Raw genomic sequence first — 19,625 nt, 5'->3', positions numbered from 1 at the left:
ACACACAGTCTTCACCCTCAACACAACAGAACAGTCTGATGTTCACCGTATAATGTTGTCATTTGTGTAACTGTGCACTGGATGATTGACCATAAGAACAGTGCGGCCTCTGAAGACTTGATTACTGTGTAATGTATAAGTTGACGAGGCATTGCATGAGATTTCATGTGTATGCTATTAATGCTGACTAACAGAGCTAAACACACGGGAAAGCAAAGACAGCTTCACACAACTGCTTCATCAAACGCATACGATTGCCATGACTTCATGCAGATACTATTAATAAATGCATAACTTCAATCAAATGATGTTTGAGATAATAATCAGTTTGGATGTATTTTTTAGTATTGTGATCATAATTTTAATAATTGCATTGTTACAATAAATATTAGCACCAATAGTAGTTGTTGTATTACTTGTTAAATTATTTTACTGTAGTATTTATATATTATTGAAAAATGGAATGTTATTTTTTTTTACATGTTATGTATATGAATTTATAACCATGTATTGTTTGAATATTTTTATTATAAAATTAACTGTTAGCACCCATTATTATTGTATTGTAATATTTATTAAGGACTAATTACATTCTTATATCTAAGGTAATAATATGTGACCCTGGAGCACAAAACCAGTCTCAAGTCTCTGGGGTATATTTATAGCAATAGCCAAAAATACTTTTAAACTTTTAGAATTTCATTCATACTTAGGCTAAATATTATATTGCATAATACAAGTAATATTTTATGCTTATATTCTCATTATAAATTAAACATTAGCAGTCATTATTATAGTTGTTAATATTATCTAAATTAAATGTGTGTGCGTGTGTGTGTGTGTGTGTGTGAGAGAGAGAGAGAGAGAGAGAGAGAGAGAGAGAGAGAGAGAGAGAGAGAGAGTTTGTGTAAAACTGGTATCAAAATAAAGTAAAGAAATCTGTAAGGGGTAGGTTTAGGTTTAGGGTTGGAGGAAGGCGATAGAATATACCGTTTGTACAGTATAAAACCATTACGCCTATGGAATGTCCCCATTTAGATAAGTAAACATGTGGTGTGTGAACAAATAGCTGGCCTGTCAAATTAAATGTTAGCACCAGTTATAATTATTTGTATATTTTGGGTTATTATGTGTTTGCTATAATTATGTCATCTTTTCATAGTTTTGTACGCTTTTCCCAATCCCTCTTTGTACAGTAGGTCAGTGAGCGAGCGCTGCGCGTGCTCGACTCACCTCGGGCTCACGCAGCTCGTGCACTTTAGTTAAAAACTTCTCCGCGTGCGATTGCGGAGCGCGCACGGGACACGAAACAACGCTGCGCGGTAAATCACGGGCTCCTACTCCCATTCCCGAGTCAGAACCACCGCGAAACATGGACGACTTAGGTGAGTACGAGCCGCTTTGACGTTTGACATCGGATCATCGCTAAAGAAGAAGTTTAACGCGACGCTAGAAGCGTCGGATTGACGCTGTAGAAGCGGATGGAGCGCGGAGCCGCTGCCAACGTCAGCGCTACTGCAGCAACACGCTGGAAAACGCACGCTCGCGCCGCTGGACGCCTGTTTAGAGCTGCTCTCTCTCACGCGCTAGATTCTTGTATTCCAGCTGTTTTGGTGTTGTGTGTTGATGCTGCAGTGCAGTTCTCCGATCGATTCATTCTTTACAGCGGCTACCCTTGATTAATATCAGACCCGTACTAGCGCAAAACCGCTTTGAGCATTATATTTGTCCTTAAATGCAGAAGTGCAGAGCATTGTTTTGTTGTTAATTATTATGCTTAGTTCCCGTCTGGTTGATTTTTAGTGCAGCTTCTGCAATGTGTCAACAAAGCAACAATGTGTCATTTTGCACCCGACATAAAAAACTTCACAAATACGCATCTACACTTTCTGTTGGTTTTGAAAGTGTGCATGTGATTCCATTAAATTTACTGCAGGAATCGGCACACATGAGTTGCCAGGATACTTTTGTTTCAAAACTAGATGTTAATGTTGGAAATTAAATAGTGGTGGCGTACTGTAAGACAGTTGATCCCATAATCTTCAGCTTGGTGTTGTAACTTGTTGACTTGTTGCCCAGGGCAATGAGAAAATGAGCTGCAGCCTAATCTAGCTCATCTCAGTATTACTGCCTTGAGGCTGTTGAGTGGAGTCTTCATGAGTGACATGTTGTTTAGTAAAGTTATTTTCGAGGACGGATTACTAGCATTTGTTTAGCTCATAGAGTTGAGAAATGATTGTGGGAGCAGGGTCAGAGATGAACCAGGACTGGCGGCTAAAATGGCCAAATTAAAAGAACAAAATGGCCTTAGATATGGTGCATTCCTTTTTTCTTTTTTTTTTTTTTTTGATCTATTTGGTGAATCTTTTTGACTAATTTAATTACTTTTTTATCTAGGCTTGTCAAGTGTTGCCTTTAGTTCACTTTGTTAGAAAATAGTTTGAAAGGAATAAGTTTGACATTTATGGGCGATAAATGGAAAAATGGACTCAGAAATGTAAAAGTTGCCATTGAAAATGAATATTGTCTGTAAAGTGAATTTCTGCTAGTAAACCAGTTAACATGTATTTAGTGTTGTACTTCAACTTTACACATCAGATTAGACTGGTGTATGTTAGGACAGTCTTGCATAAAGCATGTATATTGAGATTGTTATCATAGCTAGAAGGAATGCCAGAGAGCCATTGTTGAATTATGAAATGCATCAGACCATAATTCATAACTCAGCAGAAGTAGCCTATGTATTGTGTTCTTAACATGGCTCAACATTTAGGCTGATGAAAACTAGTCTGATGCATTTCTTATTCTGCTATTTAAGCTCTGCACCACTGTCATTTTTAATCAAACAGAAATTTTCAGATTGAGGTTTTTACACAAAAACTTTTTATTGCATGTAGATGTACTGTAGCTATTGTCTTATGTCCAGTGTGTTTCACTCGAGCAGGTTTGGGTGTCGTATTGCAATAAAGAGTCTTGCATGAGCTAATCGTCATGTGATTTTAGACAGAAAGAATTCTTTTCATGAAATGAGTCAAGACGCTGGGCAAAGCTTCAGTCTTTCAAACACACAAGCCTATCTTTAGCAGTGATATGTGTCATCCCGACAGTGCTTTAGTGTCTGTCTCGTCTGTTCTCTTACTGAGCACCGGAGCTGTCTAAACTCGGTCATCTCAAGTGACTTTTCATTGCTTGACTTTGCTGAAACTTGATTATACTTTTGGGTCTTTCTCTGGCAATCCAGGTTTCAGAAACTTCCCTGGCAAAAATGTTGGGGTTTGTTAATGTGTACAATTTAATAATTTACTCATGAAGTCACATTAAAGGGATAGTTCACCCAAAGATGAAAAATATGTCATTAATGACTCACCCTCATGTCGTTCCAAACCCGTAAGATCTCCGTTTATCTTTGTAACACAGTTTAAGATATTTTAGATTTAGTCGAGAGCTCTCAGTCCCTCCATTGAAGCTGTGTGTATGGTATACTGTCCATGTCCAGAAAGGTAAGAAAAACATCTTCAAAGTAGTCCATGTGACATCAGAGGGTCAGTTAGAATTTGTTGAAGCCTCGGAAAAATACATTTTGGTTCAAAAATAGCAAAAACTATGACTTTTTTAAGCATTGTCTTCTCTTCCGGGTCTGTCGTGAGTGAGTTCAAAACACTACAGTGTAGGGATATCCGGTTCGCGAACGAATCACTCGATGTGACCAGATTTTCTTGAACCAGTTCACCAAATCGAACTCAATCATTTGAAACGGTTCGCATCTCCAATGAGCATTAATCCACAAATGACTTAAGCTGTTAACTTTTTAATGTGGCTGACACTCCCTCTGAGTTAAAACAAACCAATATCCCGGAGTAATTCATTTACTCAAACAGTACACTGACTGAACTGCTGTGAAGAGAGAACTGAAGATGAACGGCGAGCCAGATAAAGAACAAAAGATTGACTCGTTCTCGAGTCAAGAACTGTTTCTGTCGGACGCGTCCGATTCGAGAACCGAGGAGCTGATGATACTGCGCATGTGTGATTCAGTGTGAAGCAGACTTACACATAGGGCTGGGTATTGTTCAAAATCTTTCAATCCGGTGCCAATTTTGATACTTCAGTTTCGATACCGGTTCCTAACGATACTTTTTTCGATACACTATGTTTTAAAATCCATTTCAACATCAACACAAATACATTAAACACAAAACTTTTATTTTTCACCTTAATTAAAACAAATTCTGGTAACATTTCACACTAAGGATAACATTATTAATACAACTGGTTGTGCTTTTTGGATAGGGGTGCACCATTCAGGGGTGGACTGGGACCAAAAAGTTGCCCTGGACTTTCTGGCCCACAGCAGCCACCCACACGCCCCTGTTTTGATGTCATTTATTAATTTAATATTTAAGTAATCAGTTTGGGGATTTTAACCAATAGGGCAACTGATCCTCCGTTGAAAAAAAAAAAAAAGTTAATTTAGTGACTCCTAGTGAGCGATGCATGCTCATCAAGACACAAACATTCTACTTGAACTCACACTTTGCATTCAGTTAACAGATCCATACGAATCATGCATGAAATAGAAGTTTATAAACTCAAAGGATAGCTTTATGTGCTTTACAGATGAACTTGAAGTCTTTATTCATTCAAGATGTTCAATAATAGATAATCTTTGGCTCGGTAATTTCATGCCCCGATTAGTGAACCGATGATTCTTTTGAGTCGATCTTTTAAAATAATTATTTATTTTGTTTAACGAAACCAGTGTGGAAACCAGTGTTTCACAAATTTGCGTTGTTCACTCGCTTGAGGGGGTAAAACGGATCGTAGCCGATCGTTTGCACTTATTTCTAAATATTGCTGATTCAAACGTTTTACATAATTCGCGCTTATTCGGAGCTTGCGTTCACTCATTCAAAGCACACGCTCGAGCAGCATTTCAGACAATGCGCGTACAGGTAATGAATTAATCTTTCGCGTATTGTAACTATGAACACATACACACACAATTATATCAAAATAATTGTGTCTGCAAGTATTCTCGTAAACACATTCGGTTATGTTTTAAGTAAACTTATACACTGCCCTGCTGCTTAGAGAAATTCGCTGTACCGGATGAATCTGCCTCTCTCTCTCTCTGTTTTTTAGACAATGTGAAAGGGGGCGTGTTTCAAGATACGCAATGGAGTAGACCACTACACTTGTGTTGTGTGGCTGCGAGTATCTTCAGAAATCCTCCCCGTCACGTGGTGGTGGACAGCCAATCACGGCGAATTTAGGTCCTTACATGCACGTATGCTACAAGCTCACACAGACACAGCCGCTTGGCAAAAAAAAAAAAAAAGAATAATAATTTTTCGCTACTCATAGTATCTAAGTTTTTCGTTCGATACCATAAAGGCATCGAAGTTCGGTACCCAGCCCTACTTACACACAGAGCGTCTGAACCAAACTGATTCTTTTGGTAATTGATTCTGAACTGATTCTGTGCTAATGTTATGAGCGTGAGTAAACTGAATGCTTGAATCAAGGGCAATCATCGCCAATGACATCATTACGTCGAGCGCAAAAGAACTGGTGAACCGTTTTTTTTTTTCAACCAGTTTATTGAATCGAACTGTACGAAAGAACCAAAATTCTCATTACTACATGATCTGAAAACCGATGCAACCGGTTCTTGTCCCGAGAACCAGTCAGTTTGTTGTTCATTATCTGGCTCGGCTTGGTGTTAATCTTCAGTTCTCTCTTCACAGCAGTTCAGTCAGTGTACTGTTTGAGTAATTGAATTACTCCGGGATATTGGTTTGTTTGAACTCAGAGGAAGTATCAGCCACATTAAAAAAGTTAAATTGGAGTAGCGAACCGTTTCGATTTGGTGAACTGATTCAACTGGTTCACTAAGAAGAACCGGTTAAATAGAATGTTTTGTAATCTCACAACAGACACAGAAGAGAAGACAATGCTGAATTAAGTCATAGTTTTTGTTATTTTTTTGGACCAAAATGTATTTTCGATACTTCCAAAAAATTCTAACTGACCCTCTGATGTCACATGGACTACTTTGATGATGTTTTTCTTACCTTCCTGGACATGGACAGTAGACCGTACACACAGTTTCAATGGAGGGACTGAAAGCTCTCGGACTAAAACTAAAATATCTTAAACTGTGTTCTGAAGATGAACGGAGGTCTCACGGGTTTGGAACAACATGAGGGTGAGTAATTAATGACATCATTTTCATTTTTGGGTGAACTATCCCTTTAAGATTCCAGTATCTCTGGAACTGAATCATATGGGGCCTAAAAATGAAGATACAGCAGCAAAAGAAAAGCTTTGTTAAGAGTCAGCATCAAAAGGATATTGAGATGTAGGGATGCACGATAAATATGATATTTCTTGTCCATCCCGACAGTAAAGCTGGTTCTGTAATCAGTAGTTAATCTCTACACGTGCATGCTTTTTGCATATCCGCTGATATTTATCGTGAATCCCTATTAAGATGGATTTTAATATTTCTTGAGTTACAAGCATTCAGACTTAAACTAGTTTCCCCCCTACAATTGGGGTCTAAATCTAAGGTGAAAATTTTAGTTTTAACCCAAAAAACAGTGGATTATTCTGTAAATATACATCCATGACATTTCATATTTTGGATTTCGTCACTATTTTTGTATTTCCATCTAATATTTTAGTTAGGAATATTTAGTTAAAAGGATATTACGATATATTTTTGAGTTACAAGCATTCAGTGCTTTTTTCCATTTTTGAACTGTCATCATTGGCATTTAAGGATTGCTGAAGGCAATGGAGTTTATTAATAGATCTGTCAATCTCGGTGTAAAAAATCTTTCTAAACTCATTTTCCCCTTCTTGCAATTTGGTCCCAAATCTCAGGTGAAAATTTTCATTTTGACCCACAAAATACGGAATTGTTCAGTAAATACATGACATTTCATATTTTGGCTTTCTTCATGCATTTGCATCACAATCTGATTCCAAAACCATTTCAAGTGGATCTCAGCACAAATCTTCAGCAGCAATGCAGATGTGCAGATCTTACTTGTTGAGTTCAATTGCTTTTGTTTTCTGTGCTAACTGTGCAAGATAAGACTAAGAGCGTGCATGAAGAAAGAAAGTAGTCTCCTGTTGACTTCGGTGCACTTTCACCTCATCTCATCAGGCCTGCATCGACTGTGTCCTAAACGGTACACAAACAGTGGTGTCTCCTCAGCACTGGAGCGTAGATCGAGGCAGGTGTGAGCGGGGGTTTTTTGAGCCATGCCAGCGTCCTTTGCAGTGTGTTGATCCCTGAGACCGTTAATGTGACGTGCTTAAACAAACACATCTGTCTTTGTGCATCTGTTAGTGTAGAGAAGTCTGGTTCATTGTAGCAAATTAGATTACACTACTGTTCAAATATTAGGAGTATTTATGATCGTTTTTATAAAAAAAAAATTTAAGTAGTCTTATATGCTCAACAAGGCTGCATTTATTTGATTAAAATATTATATATATATATATATATATATATATATATATATATATATATATATTATTTTTTTTTTTATTTTTATTTTTTTTTAAATATATTTTAAAATTGCATTTATTCAGCATCATTACTCCAGTCTTCAGTGTCACATGATCCTTCAAAAATCATTCTAATATCTTGATTTGCCGCTCAAGAAACAATTTTTATTACTATCAATGTTGACAAGTAATGATGCTGAAAATTCAGCTTTGATCAAAGGTATACATTGCATTTTAAAATATAGAAAACAGTTCTTTTTAGGTTGTAAAAGTGTTTCACAATATCACTGTTTTTACTCTATTTATGTTCTCAAATGTTTTAATGTTTTCAAATACTGAATATGTATTTGTCCAGTAATCAGGTTTAAGAGTGAGCTGTTATTCAGTTTAAGTCCAAGCATGATGATAATAGTCTGTATGATCAAGGCCTGGATGTTTAACCTGGTCCACCCTTGTGTGCACAAGATGACATTTATCTAAATGATCTGGTGAGAATCAGAAAGGATTGTGTGTAATTAAGCATTCTTTTATGTCTGACCTAAACCATCTCAGACGCTCTGTGAGTTTGCTGATGTTTGTAGGGCTAAACTGTGATATTCTGTTGTACATCGTGTGAAATTATGTTTTGACTCAAAACATTGTGTACGAGCACGTTAGCACTCAATCGTTGACTTTGCTGCATGCTTTAAGATGCAACACTGTGGTTTGAACATGTGTTGTATGTGAGTTAAAGAAAGCGTACTTCAAAAAAAGCATGTTCCTAATTTACTCGCACTTCAGTTTTATTTTTATCTGTGAAACACAAAATGAGATGTTCAGCAAAATGGCTAAGCATCTCATTTCCATATGATGAAAGTGCATGGGGATTTCTGAGTTTGATTCTTGTTTTTTCTTGTTTGTTTTGTTTCACACATATATGTGCGTAGTGTATATTTATTATGGTTATATATAAATACATACCCATACAGTATAGAATTTTGAAAATATTTACATGTATTTAAATGTATATATTTGTATAAATATTTAATATATAAAAAACATTTTTCATAAATATATGCATATGTGTGTGTGTGTGTGTGTTCTCTCAAGTGTGAGTTTATTTTACACAATTATGACTTTTTTTCACAATTTATAACTTGCCATTTGAGTTTTATTTATAATTTGCAATTCTAATAAAAAATCATTAGCATTACTGTTACAAATACAGTCAGTGTTTTAAAGCAGACTAATGTTAATCTGTTGGTCTGGATGAGACCGTATGAACTTCCCTTGGTGACTGTTAGTCACGTTGCAAATGCGCTCGCAACAGTTCCTTTTCTGGGAAAGAGCGTTTGGTTGTGATGTGTAAACACTGAGTGTTTGGTGAAACGCTTCAACTTGAACACACACACACACACACACTCTCATGCAAGCTGCATGGTGAAATACACAGGTCCAAATTGTGACATTTGTGTTATGGTGAGAGAGAATGTGATCATTTTATCTTCCTTTTATAGCTGTAGTCTGTGTTTTTGTGCTGTGACTTTATCAGAGCATCACCTATTTCCAAGGCAACACACAGCTGAACACTTTCTCACAGCTAAAAGCTTATCTTGTCTTGTCCTGAATACCACACACTGTGTTGTGATAAACAAAAGGTTTTGTGTTTGAGATGCCATACTAGACTATTAATTAAGGCTTTTTTCTCAATTTCTCATTAATTGATACAATTATTATTTTAAGCAATGTTGTAAGGCAAGACAGATTAATTAGGAAAAAATTGTTAAATGTTCTTTTTTTTTTTTCTCTCTCCAACAAATCATTCTGATTGTGGATTGTAATCAAGAATTTCTTAATATGAAATTCAAATATGACGATTAGAGATTACACTGTACAGAAATTGAAATCTACATGCTAATAATACACACTATACTTATAGTCACGCAATGCTGATGTTGTTAACATTAATAATTTGAGAATAAAGTATAATAATAATTTGCAGGGTTTAATGTGATATGAGCTAATCAATCGTTATTGTAGCGCTTTTCTTCAGTTGGTCAGAACAAAGCGTGTTCAGATGACAATATATGGTGAACATTCTTATTTGGGTCATATTCCAAGACATAGGCTAGAATCTGTGATTACTAAGTACAGTGAATTTCCACTGACAGCTACACATTCACCTCAAAACAGATTCATCCGCGCTGGATCACAACCCACTCATGGAATATACTTCTGCAATCAACTGCAATTCCGGGTTTTCAAACATAGATGGCGACAGAGGGAAAACTTACGGACTGCAGCTTTAAATATTGTATATATTTTCTCCTTTTAATATTATCTCTCTCTCTCTATAAATTATAAACCTGTTCATATTTATTTTTTCTTGTTAAATTTTTATTTTTATATTGTGTCGAACACATGCTGTATAGTTTATGGCAACAGTATGCTCTAGTCTGTGCTAAATATAGTTGGAAATTCTTTCTTTAGAGAACAAATATCGCCATTCCTGTTTTTTCCATGTAGTTATTTTTTCCAGCTGAACAAGTGACTGCATTTCAATTTGTCATTCGTCATTTCAACCGGTTAAAAGAAATGAAATGCATCTCATCACCATACAGCACAACCGACATGCAAATGTCAGATATCTCTGTTTGATATCCCTAGTTTGATAAATTGAACATGCCTCTGACGAGTCCTGCTGTCAGGATAATCACTGGCTTCTCTGTAAACGCTTTTGTGCCCAGGATTGGTTTTGCATTTTCCCTGACTTTAAACTAAGTGATGCATTTGACCTGAAGATCAGAGATGTTGTGCGCGAGTCTAAACAGGCTGAAGCATCTGAGGAATTCCCAGCACACCTTTCTGCCCATCAGATAGAGAGATGGAGGGATGGGGAACGGCTGGATGCAGGAATGTTAAGTAGAGACTTGCACATTTATTCTTTGTGCTTCTCTCATTGACGGTACAGTAGCTCTCAGGTCACATGTTTGAATGCCTGATGCCGAACGGATCTTGTCTGATCTCTAGGATAAGGGTTTGAATCCCAGGCAAGTTGTGACCAAGACTGGGTAGCATGTACTTAACCACTTAGAAGTTCTTTAAAGTTATTTCCTTGGATCCATAGGTTGCAGGCAGAGATCATTTTGGCATGAGCTCTTATTTTCTCTGGAACAGTAACTACTTCACATGCTCTTTGACTTCCCATCTAATGAGTATTTTATTATATTTTGTTTAATCTATTAATATTTTATATCTTATTTTATTAATTTATTTAATTTTTTATTTTGTACTTTTTATTATGTTTAATTAAATTGTATTTTGTCCAATCTTGTCTTTTATATTTTGTATTTATTTCGTACTTTTATTTATATTTGTATTATTTATATTTTTTAATTTTTATTTTTTATTTTATTTTGTCAATCTTTTTCTTTTCTTTATATTTTGTATTTATTTTTCTACTTATTATATTTAGTTATTTTGTCAATCTTTTCTTTTATATTTTGTATTTATTTTGTACTTTTATTTCGATTTGTTTTATGAGAGAAAATTAGAAATGTAAAAGAGAAATTCTCCATTAACCGACATTGCTTTTTAGGAAGCAAAATCCCGATCACAGTGGCCAGTAAGACTTGAGTCATGTTTTTAGATAAGTCAGAAGAGCTGTGCTGTCGTCTGCAGATGTTCAGGGTGGATCTTTTGTTCTTCGGCTCAGAGTCACTCTCCGTCTGTGTGTGTTCACTTCCTCCGTATGACCACATACATTATGACTTCACATCTGTGTCTTCAGCTGCATTTCTTCATCATTGGTTTCTGGTTAATTTCAAGATCTTTTGACCACAAGTAACACAAATGTACTGTAGCCTGCAGCAGATTCTTCTCACGAGAAAGCTATAATTTTAGATTAACTCTGGCTTCTACTGTAAGTGTCAGGTTATTAATGAGATGGTCTGCTAGTATAAATAGCAGTTTGATAATGATACTGGACTTGCTCTCTCTCTCTGTCTGTGTGTTTGACTCAGAGCTGGTAATTGGTCCCACATGGCGTCTCTCTGACAGAATCATAATTAAATAACACACAGCCTTAAATATAGAGGAGCCAGAGGACACGGTCTCCACCGAGGGACAGCACTTTTCATGCTTTCACTCTCCTGAGGCAGCTTTTGAGGAATCAAGAGTTGAATGTTTGCTCAAATGGTGTATCTGAGTATATATTTTTTTATTCTTAAGTGCATTATAATTAATTAATTTAAGTGAATGCTGGAGCAGTTATCAGCTGTTTATACAGTGAATTGTTTCAAAAATATTGTATTTTCAAAATATTTTAGCTTATAGTCAATTAAATGCATTCTTTCTGAAAAAAGCCATTTAAATGTGTATATAGATAGATAGATAAGGTATTATTATTATTAAATATCTATAATTATTTACATTTATAAAATAAATTTGATTGCTATAATTATATGTACATAATTATATAAATGTTTTATTTTATTTAGAAATGTCATTAATAATTATTATTAGTAGTATTATCATTAATATACATAATTACATATATGATCTACCATCCTAACATAATTATTTCTGTAATTATAATGTATAATATATATATATATAATTTTATATAACATAAAAATAGATAAATATGCATACTCTATATAAAAATGGGTTATACGTTTATGAATTAGTGATTAATTCTTATTCAATTCAGTCTTCTAATGTCAATATAATCCACTGAATAGAAGCATCAGTTTTTTTATAAGCAGCTTCAACATTCTGCTTCGTGTCTGTTTTGGTGTTTTTGTGTGATTTATCCCTGTCAGTCACTTTGTTGCCTCACTATGTTTGATTTCCTTGCTGTGTAATCACCATACTCGCCCTCGTTCTTGCAAGGTTGACCTCTGTGTCACATGACAAGAACAGAATGCTTGAGAATTTCGGGTTATTAATGTTTTACTCCCTCGGCTCTATCAGGTTTTACAGCGTGGGATGTATTTCATCGGCTCTCCGTGGCAGGTTTAGGACTGGAGGCTCTTATTTTAGCGCGGGGGTCTTGGGTCTCCCTCTTTGGCTCGACCACCCCATGCTCTCAAACCTCTGAAGGTCTGAAGGTCAGGACTTCAGAGTCGGGAACTCTGTATTTCTCTCTCAGAAATGACCATCATCAAACTCTTTAGGTTTGATCTGTCTGTGCAGATTGAGTTTCCTGTAGTTAAGACCAGAGTGAGTTGTCTGAGAGTCATTTTTAGGGCCTGTTTTATCTCTTTGGAGCATGAGGTGTTTCCTGCACTTCTACTCGTTGACCAGAAGGGGACGTACAAGTAAATATGTGAAGGGAGATAGATGGATTATGAGATAGGCAGTAATAACGAGCCCTTAAGGCAAAGAAATAGCAGTTCTTGGCACCCTAGACTCGTATTTCCAGCTTTGTGTATTCCCGCTCTGATTTAATGACCTATGGCATATGAATTTGGTGGACTGTGTTATAAAATAGTTCCATTTTCTATTATTTTTTGAAATGCATAGACACTGTTTTCCACTGATAATCCCAGTCCATTGAGTGATTCCTTCTCTTCTTACCACCGTTTGAGTGTTTTAAATGTGAAACAAGAGTTATAGGTGTTCATGTCAGAGGAGCTTGTGTCAGGCTGAAGTTATGCTGCAGTTATATTTGCATTGGCAGTGCTGTTCAGTGTAACTTGCCTAAATATAAGTTACTCAGTAGAAATTTCTCAAATAAAACAAACTATCCTCTCTGGGACGTGGTCTTTTTTTTTTAGATTAGTTATGATAGAAAAACCTATTATGGTTTAATTGTTTGTAATCGTGATGAAATATTAAATGTAATTTCATGTTTTTTAGTTGCAACAATATAGAGATCGGTGATACCACAAAAGTCTTATTTCACGATATGAATAATTTTATGTCATTGTAACAGTAAACAAAGATATTTTTTTGGTGTTTTGTTTTACTGTTAGTAAGAAAAATAACAACAAAGATTGAAATAACAAACTGTGTCATGTACAGTTTTAGAAAGATGCACATCCCTGCTGAAAAAAACAGCTGCTCACTTATCTCTTTTAAGTGCTGTGCTGTATGTGTGGATATATATACCGTAATACAGAAAAATGTCTTTTAATAGATGCAGAATTTTTATCATCCTACTGTAAAGCCCTACATCAGCATAATGTTGCCAAAACTAAAAATCAAGTTGTTTGGTTAACAATCTCGCTCCGTAATAGCATAGAGCTAAGTGGTTAAAGAAGTCATAAAAGTCATGCTTTTTTAGATCTTTATATTATATTTCTGGAGGTTAACTTTTGGCGTTTTTTTGCATCAGAAAGTTAACGTTAATAAAAGAGATAATTTTCCATCCTTATTTTGACTCCCTGTCACAAATGCGTCATTTCAAGGGACATAACATCTTTTTCTCTACAGAATGCATGTTTCGATGCTCGAGATGGTAATAGAGCCGTAAATGTTTAAACTACAGTCTCAAACTAAAATGTACCAATGCAAACACAACCATTGCTTCTAAGTACAAAATACTTGACAAAATACAAGATGTTTAGAAAAACTGACTGCATGTTTATTTTTTATTTATTTTTTTAAATGAGATAATCAGAAAGATCTGAACATTTTAGGCTGTGTCCACCAAAGTATTTTTTTACCTGGCATACCATATTTTTTTGCAATGCATTTTTAAAACAGCAGGGTTGTGATGAGTCGTGAGCATTTATTTGATGCTGAGCGCTGTGTGTCCATCACTTTTTGTTGAAGAATGTCCAACTTTGGGTGTGTAAAACGCAGAGCTCAACACTGTCAGTTTTTGGTCAGCTAACCAATCACAGTGGAGGAGGGGTGGGTCTAAAACTACACCGACCAACCATCACACCCTGCTCGAACTACGACCGAACAATGATGGTGAATTGAAAAATGCTTGTCTCAAAATAATTATTTCTATACCAGATGGAATTCCTGGACTACCACGATATTATGAAAAATTATGTTTGGAGAAATGATATCAAATCCCCTCAACTGTAAAGAAGCGCTCTCAAGCATTCACAGCTAGGTGTTTTCTGCAGAGTAACATGACCCTATTCTCATATTCTAGTAGTTGGAAGCATAGCTATCCAATCCATAAACTATTTTTGTTAAAGTAATTACAATAGTTTGAAAGTTGAATTTTTAAACTGTCGCATTCCATTTATTTCTTGTGTTTTCTTTACTTGGTCTTAAAAATGTAACTTTTTTTAAAACCTGCGGAAACCTTGATGACTGGCCATTATTGACCTGACTTGTACAGATGATAACTGATATTAAGTGGACTGTCCCTCGTCTGAAGCCGAGCAGAGCTCGTCTGATGAGTTTTCAGTGATAAACGATGTTGAAATAAGTGGCATCCTGTATAGTCTTTCAAAGGAATAACGGTCCTCTGTTCACTCTTCCAGGATTTTCAGAATAACTTTCTTCCTAGATAATGTCTGGGAATGTTTAACCCTGTAGTGTTTTTTGTAGACCCTAAAACGTGGTCATATATGGGTTTGCGTAGTGTCCATAGCTTATGTAAGTAAATCCCCCTGAGAGAAAGCGTTATCTAGCGAGCTGCCGGCTGTATACATAAACCAGCCCAATGGAATGTTTTGAATGCTTTGGAACGGGAACGACCCTTCCTTTCCTCATCCCACTCCAGACTTTTCCGGATCCTGTGCTCGATTCCTTCGGGTGCGGTTCCTTTTTTGTTCCTCGATGGACGGAGAAACTTCATCAGCATTAGCTGGATTTTTTGACAAGGATTTTTGGGAATTCGACATGCAGGATTTCACACCAGAAGCGGGACGGGCCCAAGAGCCAAAGCCTGATGCCGATATGTCAGCTTCGCCAGAGAAGACGTCACCAGATTCAACTGATTTCGTACCTCTGTCAGCTTCGGTAGCAGGTGCTGTGGATGATATGTTAGATTTGCAGGCGATTTCTGAATCTGTTTTAGTTTCGGCTTTAGAAATGGACTCAGTGACTCCATCTGTACAAGTGTCCTCATTAACATCTGCTCCTGACCCACATCCAGCCCCAGATTCAGCTGCGTTTAAGACGACAGACACACACGCCGCTCTGGGAACTGAAAAAGCACATGCTGGAGAGTCTTTGACAGGTTCTGTCGTTCAGTCGACCAGCACAACTGATCCAGACGGGACATACATGATCCCCGACCCGGAGTGGGTGATGGGGGGAGGTAGGATTGGCTCTTATTGTCTCGGAGTTCGGTTAATGCGTGTATTTTACTTCCCAGAATCTTTGTTTGCAGATATGGCTGATTGGTCTGTTGGATTTCATTTTGATACTGTCGTTTTCGAGGTTTTGCTCCTTTGTGATGAGGATCAGAATCAGAATTTGCTTTATTTGCCAAGTGTGTGCAAACACGCAAGAAGTTACAGACTGTTAAAAAGAAAACAAAAACAATAATTATATGATTTTTGTCACACCAAACAAAGTTAAACCGTTTCAATTTTTGCTTAGTTTATTAGTGGCATGATCATGTACCGTTGATAGAAAAAAAGGAAGAATATATACAGTTATGCTTTCATTTTCTATTTATAGTTTTTGTTACTCCTGTACAGCAGTTACTTGTGGCCTAATTTGGCAGCAGACAAAGACAAGGGGGTTTCTGAAGCTTTTATTCTTATGTTAAGATGTTTATCAGAAAAATAATACCACAGTCCCCACAGTCATAAAAACTTGGAAAAATTAGGCATTTAAGATTTTTGATTTCCAACCATGCATAGTTATGTTTCAGTGACTAGAAATTGTTGCTAATCCAGTAATCCTTTTTTTTTTTTTTTTTTTTTTCTTTTTTTTTGCTTTAAAAAAAGTTTTTATAATGAAACCAAAAATGAAAATTCCATCATAATTAATTCACCGTCAAGTTGTTCCAAATCTTATGAATTTCTTTTTTTGCTGAATACACACACAAAAACATATTTTGAAGAATGTAACCAAACTGTTCTTGGTCTCCACTGACTTTCATAGGATCGTAAAGTCAACTGTTTGGTTACCCAAATTCTTCAAAATACCCTCTTTTATGTTTAACGGAAGAAAGAAGCTGTTTTAGAACAACTTGAGGGTGAGTAAATGATGACAGTATTTATTTATTTTTAAATATAGTGGGTCTCATTCATGAAACATTCATAAATATACGAGTAAATATGTGAGTGATTTGAGCGTAAAGGGACCTTCCCGAAAACTCTTCTCCTGATTCACAAATACTTCGTAAACGTCAGATGTGATCGTGAAATGTGTGTGTGTTATTGAATTCCAATCAGTCGTAAATGGGGCGCGCGTGCACGCTCATTCTCAATTACCATAAATCCTGTCCATTAAATCCGACTGACAACTATATATGGGAATCATATTATGACACCAAACGAAGGATTTCAACATGTGTTCTCAAAAGCGACTGAAAAAGAAAATTTCTCAGCTGCAGAAATTGAAGTTTTATTATCAGAAGTTCATTCAAAACGCCACGTTTTATTTTCAAGCGTACATAGTGGCGTATCAGGTCCTAAAAAAAAGGAAGCTTGGCAGCATATTACAGATCCTATTACTGGCTCTCATAATAAAAGTAAAAAGAAAAAATGTATGTAATTACTATATATAATATTATTTTTCAAAATGCTGTGTAAATATGTACCCGATTAAGGATTAAATGCAGCCGTATTAATGAGCAAAACGTTCAGATGTTAGCACTATTTACGCGTGGCTGGGAGCGGGTGTAGATTTCTTTTGTACCAACTAACATTTGGAAAATACGAACAAATTAATGAATCCGAAAATTTTCGCCAGAACCACTTAACACACGATTTACACACAAATTCGTCCTGCTCGTGTTTTATGAATGAGACCCAGTGTGTGGGTGAGTGATTGCAAAAATCAATGTAATGGATGTAGATAGAGAAACAGCAGAAAGGACAGAAGAAAGAGCGAGAGAGAAATATGGGTTAATGTTTCCTCGGCCACTCCCTCATTAGGCCGAGTGCTGAACAGACAAGATATGATCTGATTCATGTCTCAGTCTTGTAGTCCTTGCTGTTGTGATAACAGTCACATTTATTTGCAGACGACATAATCACGATCCTAAAGTATTTCTGACTTTCTCTGGCTTGACGAGTTTAGTGACCTGCACACAGCTGCAGGCAGGTTATATACCGCAGCATTTTTAGTATCTGGAATGTGAAGGGGAAGTTAAAGTTCGCACCTGTCGAAGAACAGTCCCTGCTACTGAACGTTACTTGTCCTGTCTCGAAGTGCTCAATTTTCCCTGTCCTCTCTCTTCTCCTCTTCTGTCTAGATCGTTCTTTCTCTCTTTGATATTCCATCCTTATCCTGTTTTTCCCACTCTTTGTCGTAGCTCCTCCTGTCTGAGATAAAGTGCGAAGGTAAAGACCGCGAGCTCAGCAGGGCGTTTCTATCTGTTCTGCTCACAGTGTAAGTAACCAGCTTCACTCTGTTCCTCTTATTTGTCTTTAACTGGTTGTTTCTTCTTTGGGATTGTGGCCTTCATGTGTTTGTGGCTGTAATGGTGATTTTGTTGGTGATCACCACGTTGTTTGTGGAGTTGGATGATTTTGTTGCACTCGTCTTGTGTGAGATTTTGTAACATGTATGGTAGAAGATAAACCTAACACCTAACGTCTAGATTATCATTATCTCTACACTGGACATGATTGGTGTGTTAAAGCATCAAAAATGACCGTCAAATCAAATCCCAAACACTGACAACCGATGCTTCATTTGACAGACACCTTATGTGCTGCGTGGAAACTCTACAGTAACTACTTTTTCACATTTGTCTGAAATATTTTTAATGCAAGTTCTATACACACACACACACACACACACACATATATATATGAATTAATTGCTCTTGTTTTTGTGTTATGCATTTATAAACCAATTTGTTCTGATTTTTGTGTCATGTATTTCTGAATTAATTAGTCCTGAATTTTGTATATTATTTAGTTCCTCTGAGTTTGATGAATTATTTATCTCAATTTATTTATAAATACATTTATAAGTTTGTTTATAAATTAATTCTTTTTTAGTTTTGTGTTTATGTATTTTCTAATAATATGCTCTGAATATCAGCCCTTATATTTTTGGACTGATTTACTCTGGATTTTATGATGCATATATTTCTGAATTTATTTGCTCTTAACGTTATGCATTATATATTTAGTAATAATTATATGAAAGGATTCTGATGATAAATTTACGGATTTATTGTGTGTCTTATACTGTATTAATGAATTAGTATTCTCTGGATTTTACGAGTTATATGTTTGAAAAGTAATTTGTAATTAGCATTTTATATTTATGGATTAATATGGATTCATTTATAAATTCCTCTGAATTGTATTAGCTATAAAGTAATATTCTTAGATTTTTTTTTTTTATTGTCAGACCATGTTTCTTTCTCACTGATATATATATATATATATATATATATATATATATATATATATATATATATATATATATATATATATATATATATATATATATATATATATATTCTAAACATGCACACATTATATCTAAAATGATTTTGCTATTCTGCAATAACCCATACAAAGTCCTCTTTTTATATCGATCAGTTTTAGAATTTCATTAGTATTATTATTTATGGTATCATGGCTCACTGGTTCAGTCTGACAAATATATTTAGGTGACACTTCACACGCTTCCACAATCCAGAACCTTGAGCTGTCATGCTGCAATGTGACCTCAATCACTTCCTGTGTAGACACGGTGTGACACGCTCAGTAACAAAGATGATGATGCAACCGAGATCTGAAGGTGCCTTAACATAATAGTTATTGCTAAATGAAGAACCTAAACCAGAGATGTGTTGACAGTCCCTTACAAGCTTTCCTAGTATTGTGTGGATTGTGTAAGTGCTTTGTGTTCTATTCCTGCACTTGTAGCCTTTGAATATTGATTTTATGTGTGCATTAAGAGGTGTGTCCATTAATGCACATGCATTTTGCGCTTTACGCCCCCTGCTGAATCTTTTCCTGTAGGCATGCTGTTTCAAAGCAGTCTTTACATGTGAGGTTGTCGCTCTCACC

General features: G+C 35.9%; 1 protein-coding gene across 5 annotated transcripts in view; it reads left to right on the top strand.

The window, feature by feature from the left end:
• The first annotated feature begins 1,232 nt into the window (after positions 1-1,232).
• Positions 1,233-19,625, top strand: part of pxna (paxillin a) — a 33,178-nt gene continuing 14,785 nt past the window's right edge. Inside the window, exons 1-2 of one of the 5 annotated variants that reach the window (XM_026240537.1) lie at positions 1,266-1,385; positions 17,906-17,982. Coding sequence is in view for 3 of the 5 variants with exons in the window: in XM_026240531.1 (XP_026096316.1) it covers positions 15,148-15,733 (586 nt within the window). In the remaining 2 variants the exon portion in view is untranslated. Of the gene's footprint in view, positions 1,386-14,815; positions 15,734-17,905; positions 17,983-19,625 lie in introns of those variants that run through there. The other 4 variants (XM_026240532.1, XM_026240536.1, XM_026240534.1 and 1 more) reach the window with 4 other exon arrangements.

Source organism: Carassius auratus, linkage group LG30F (assembly GCF_003368295.1).
Source record: "Carassius auratus strain Wakin linkage group LG30F, ASM336829v1, whole genome shotgun sequence".
In the NCBI taxonomy this organism is placed as follows: Eukaryota; Metazoa; Chordata; class Actinopteri; order Cypriniformes; family Cyprinidae; genus Carassius; species Carassius auratus.
This window is presented reverse-complemented; position numbering and strand designations above follow the sequence as displayed.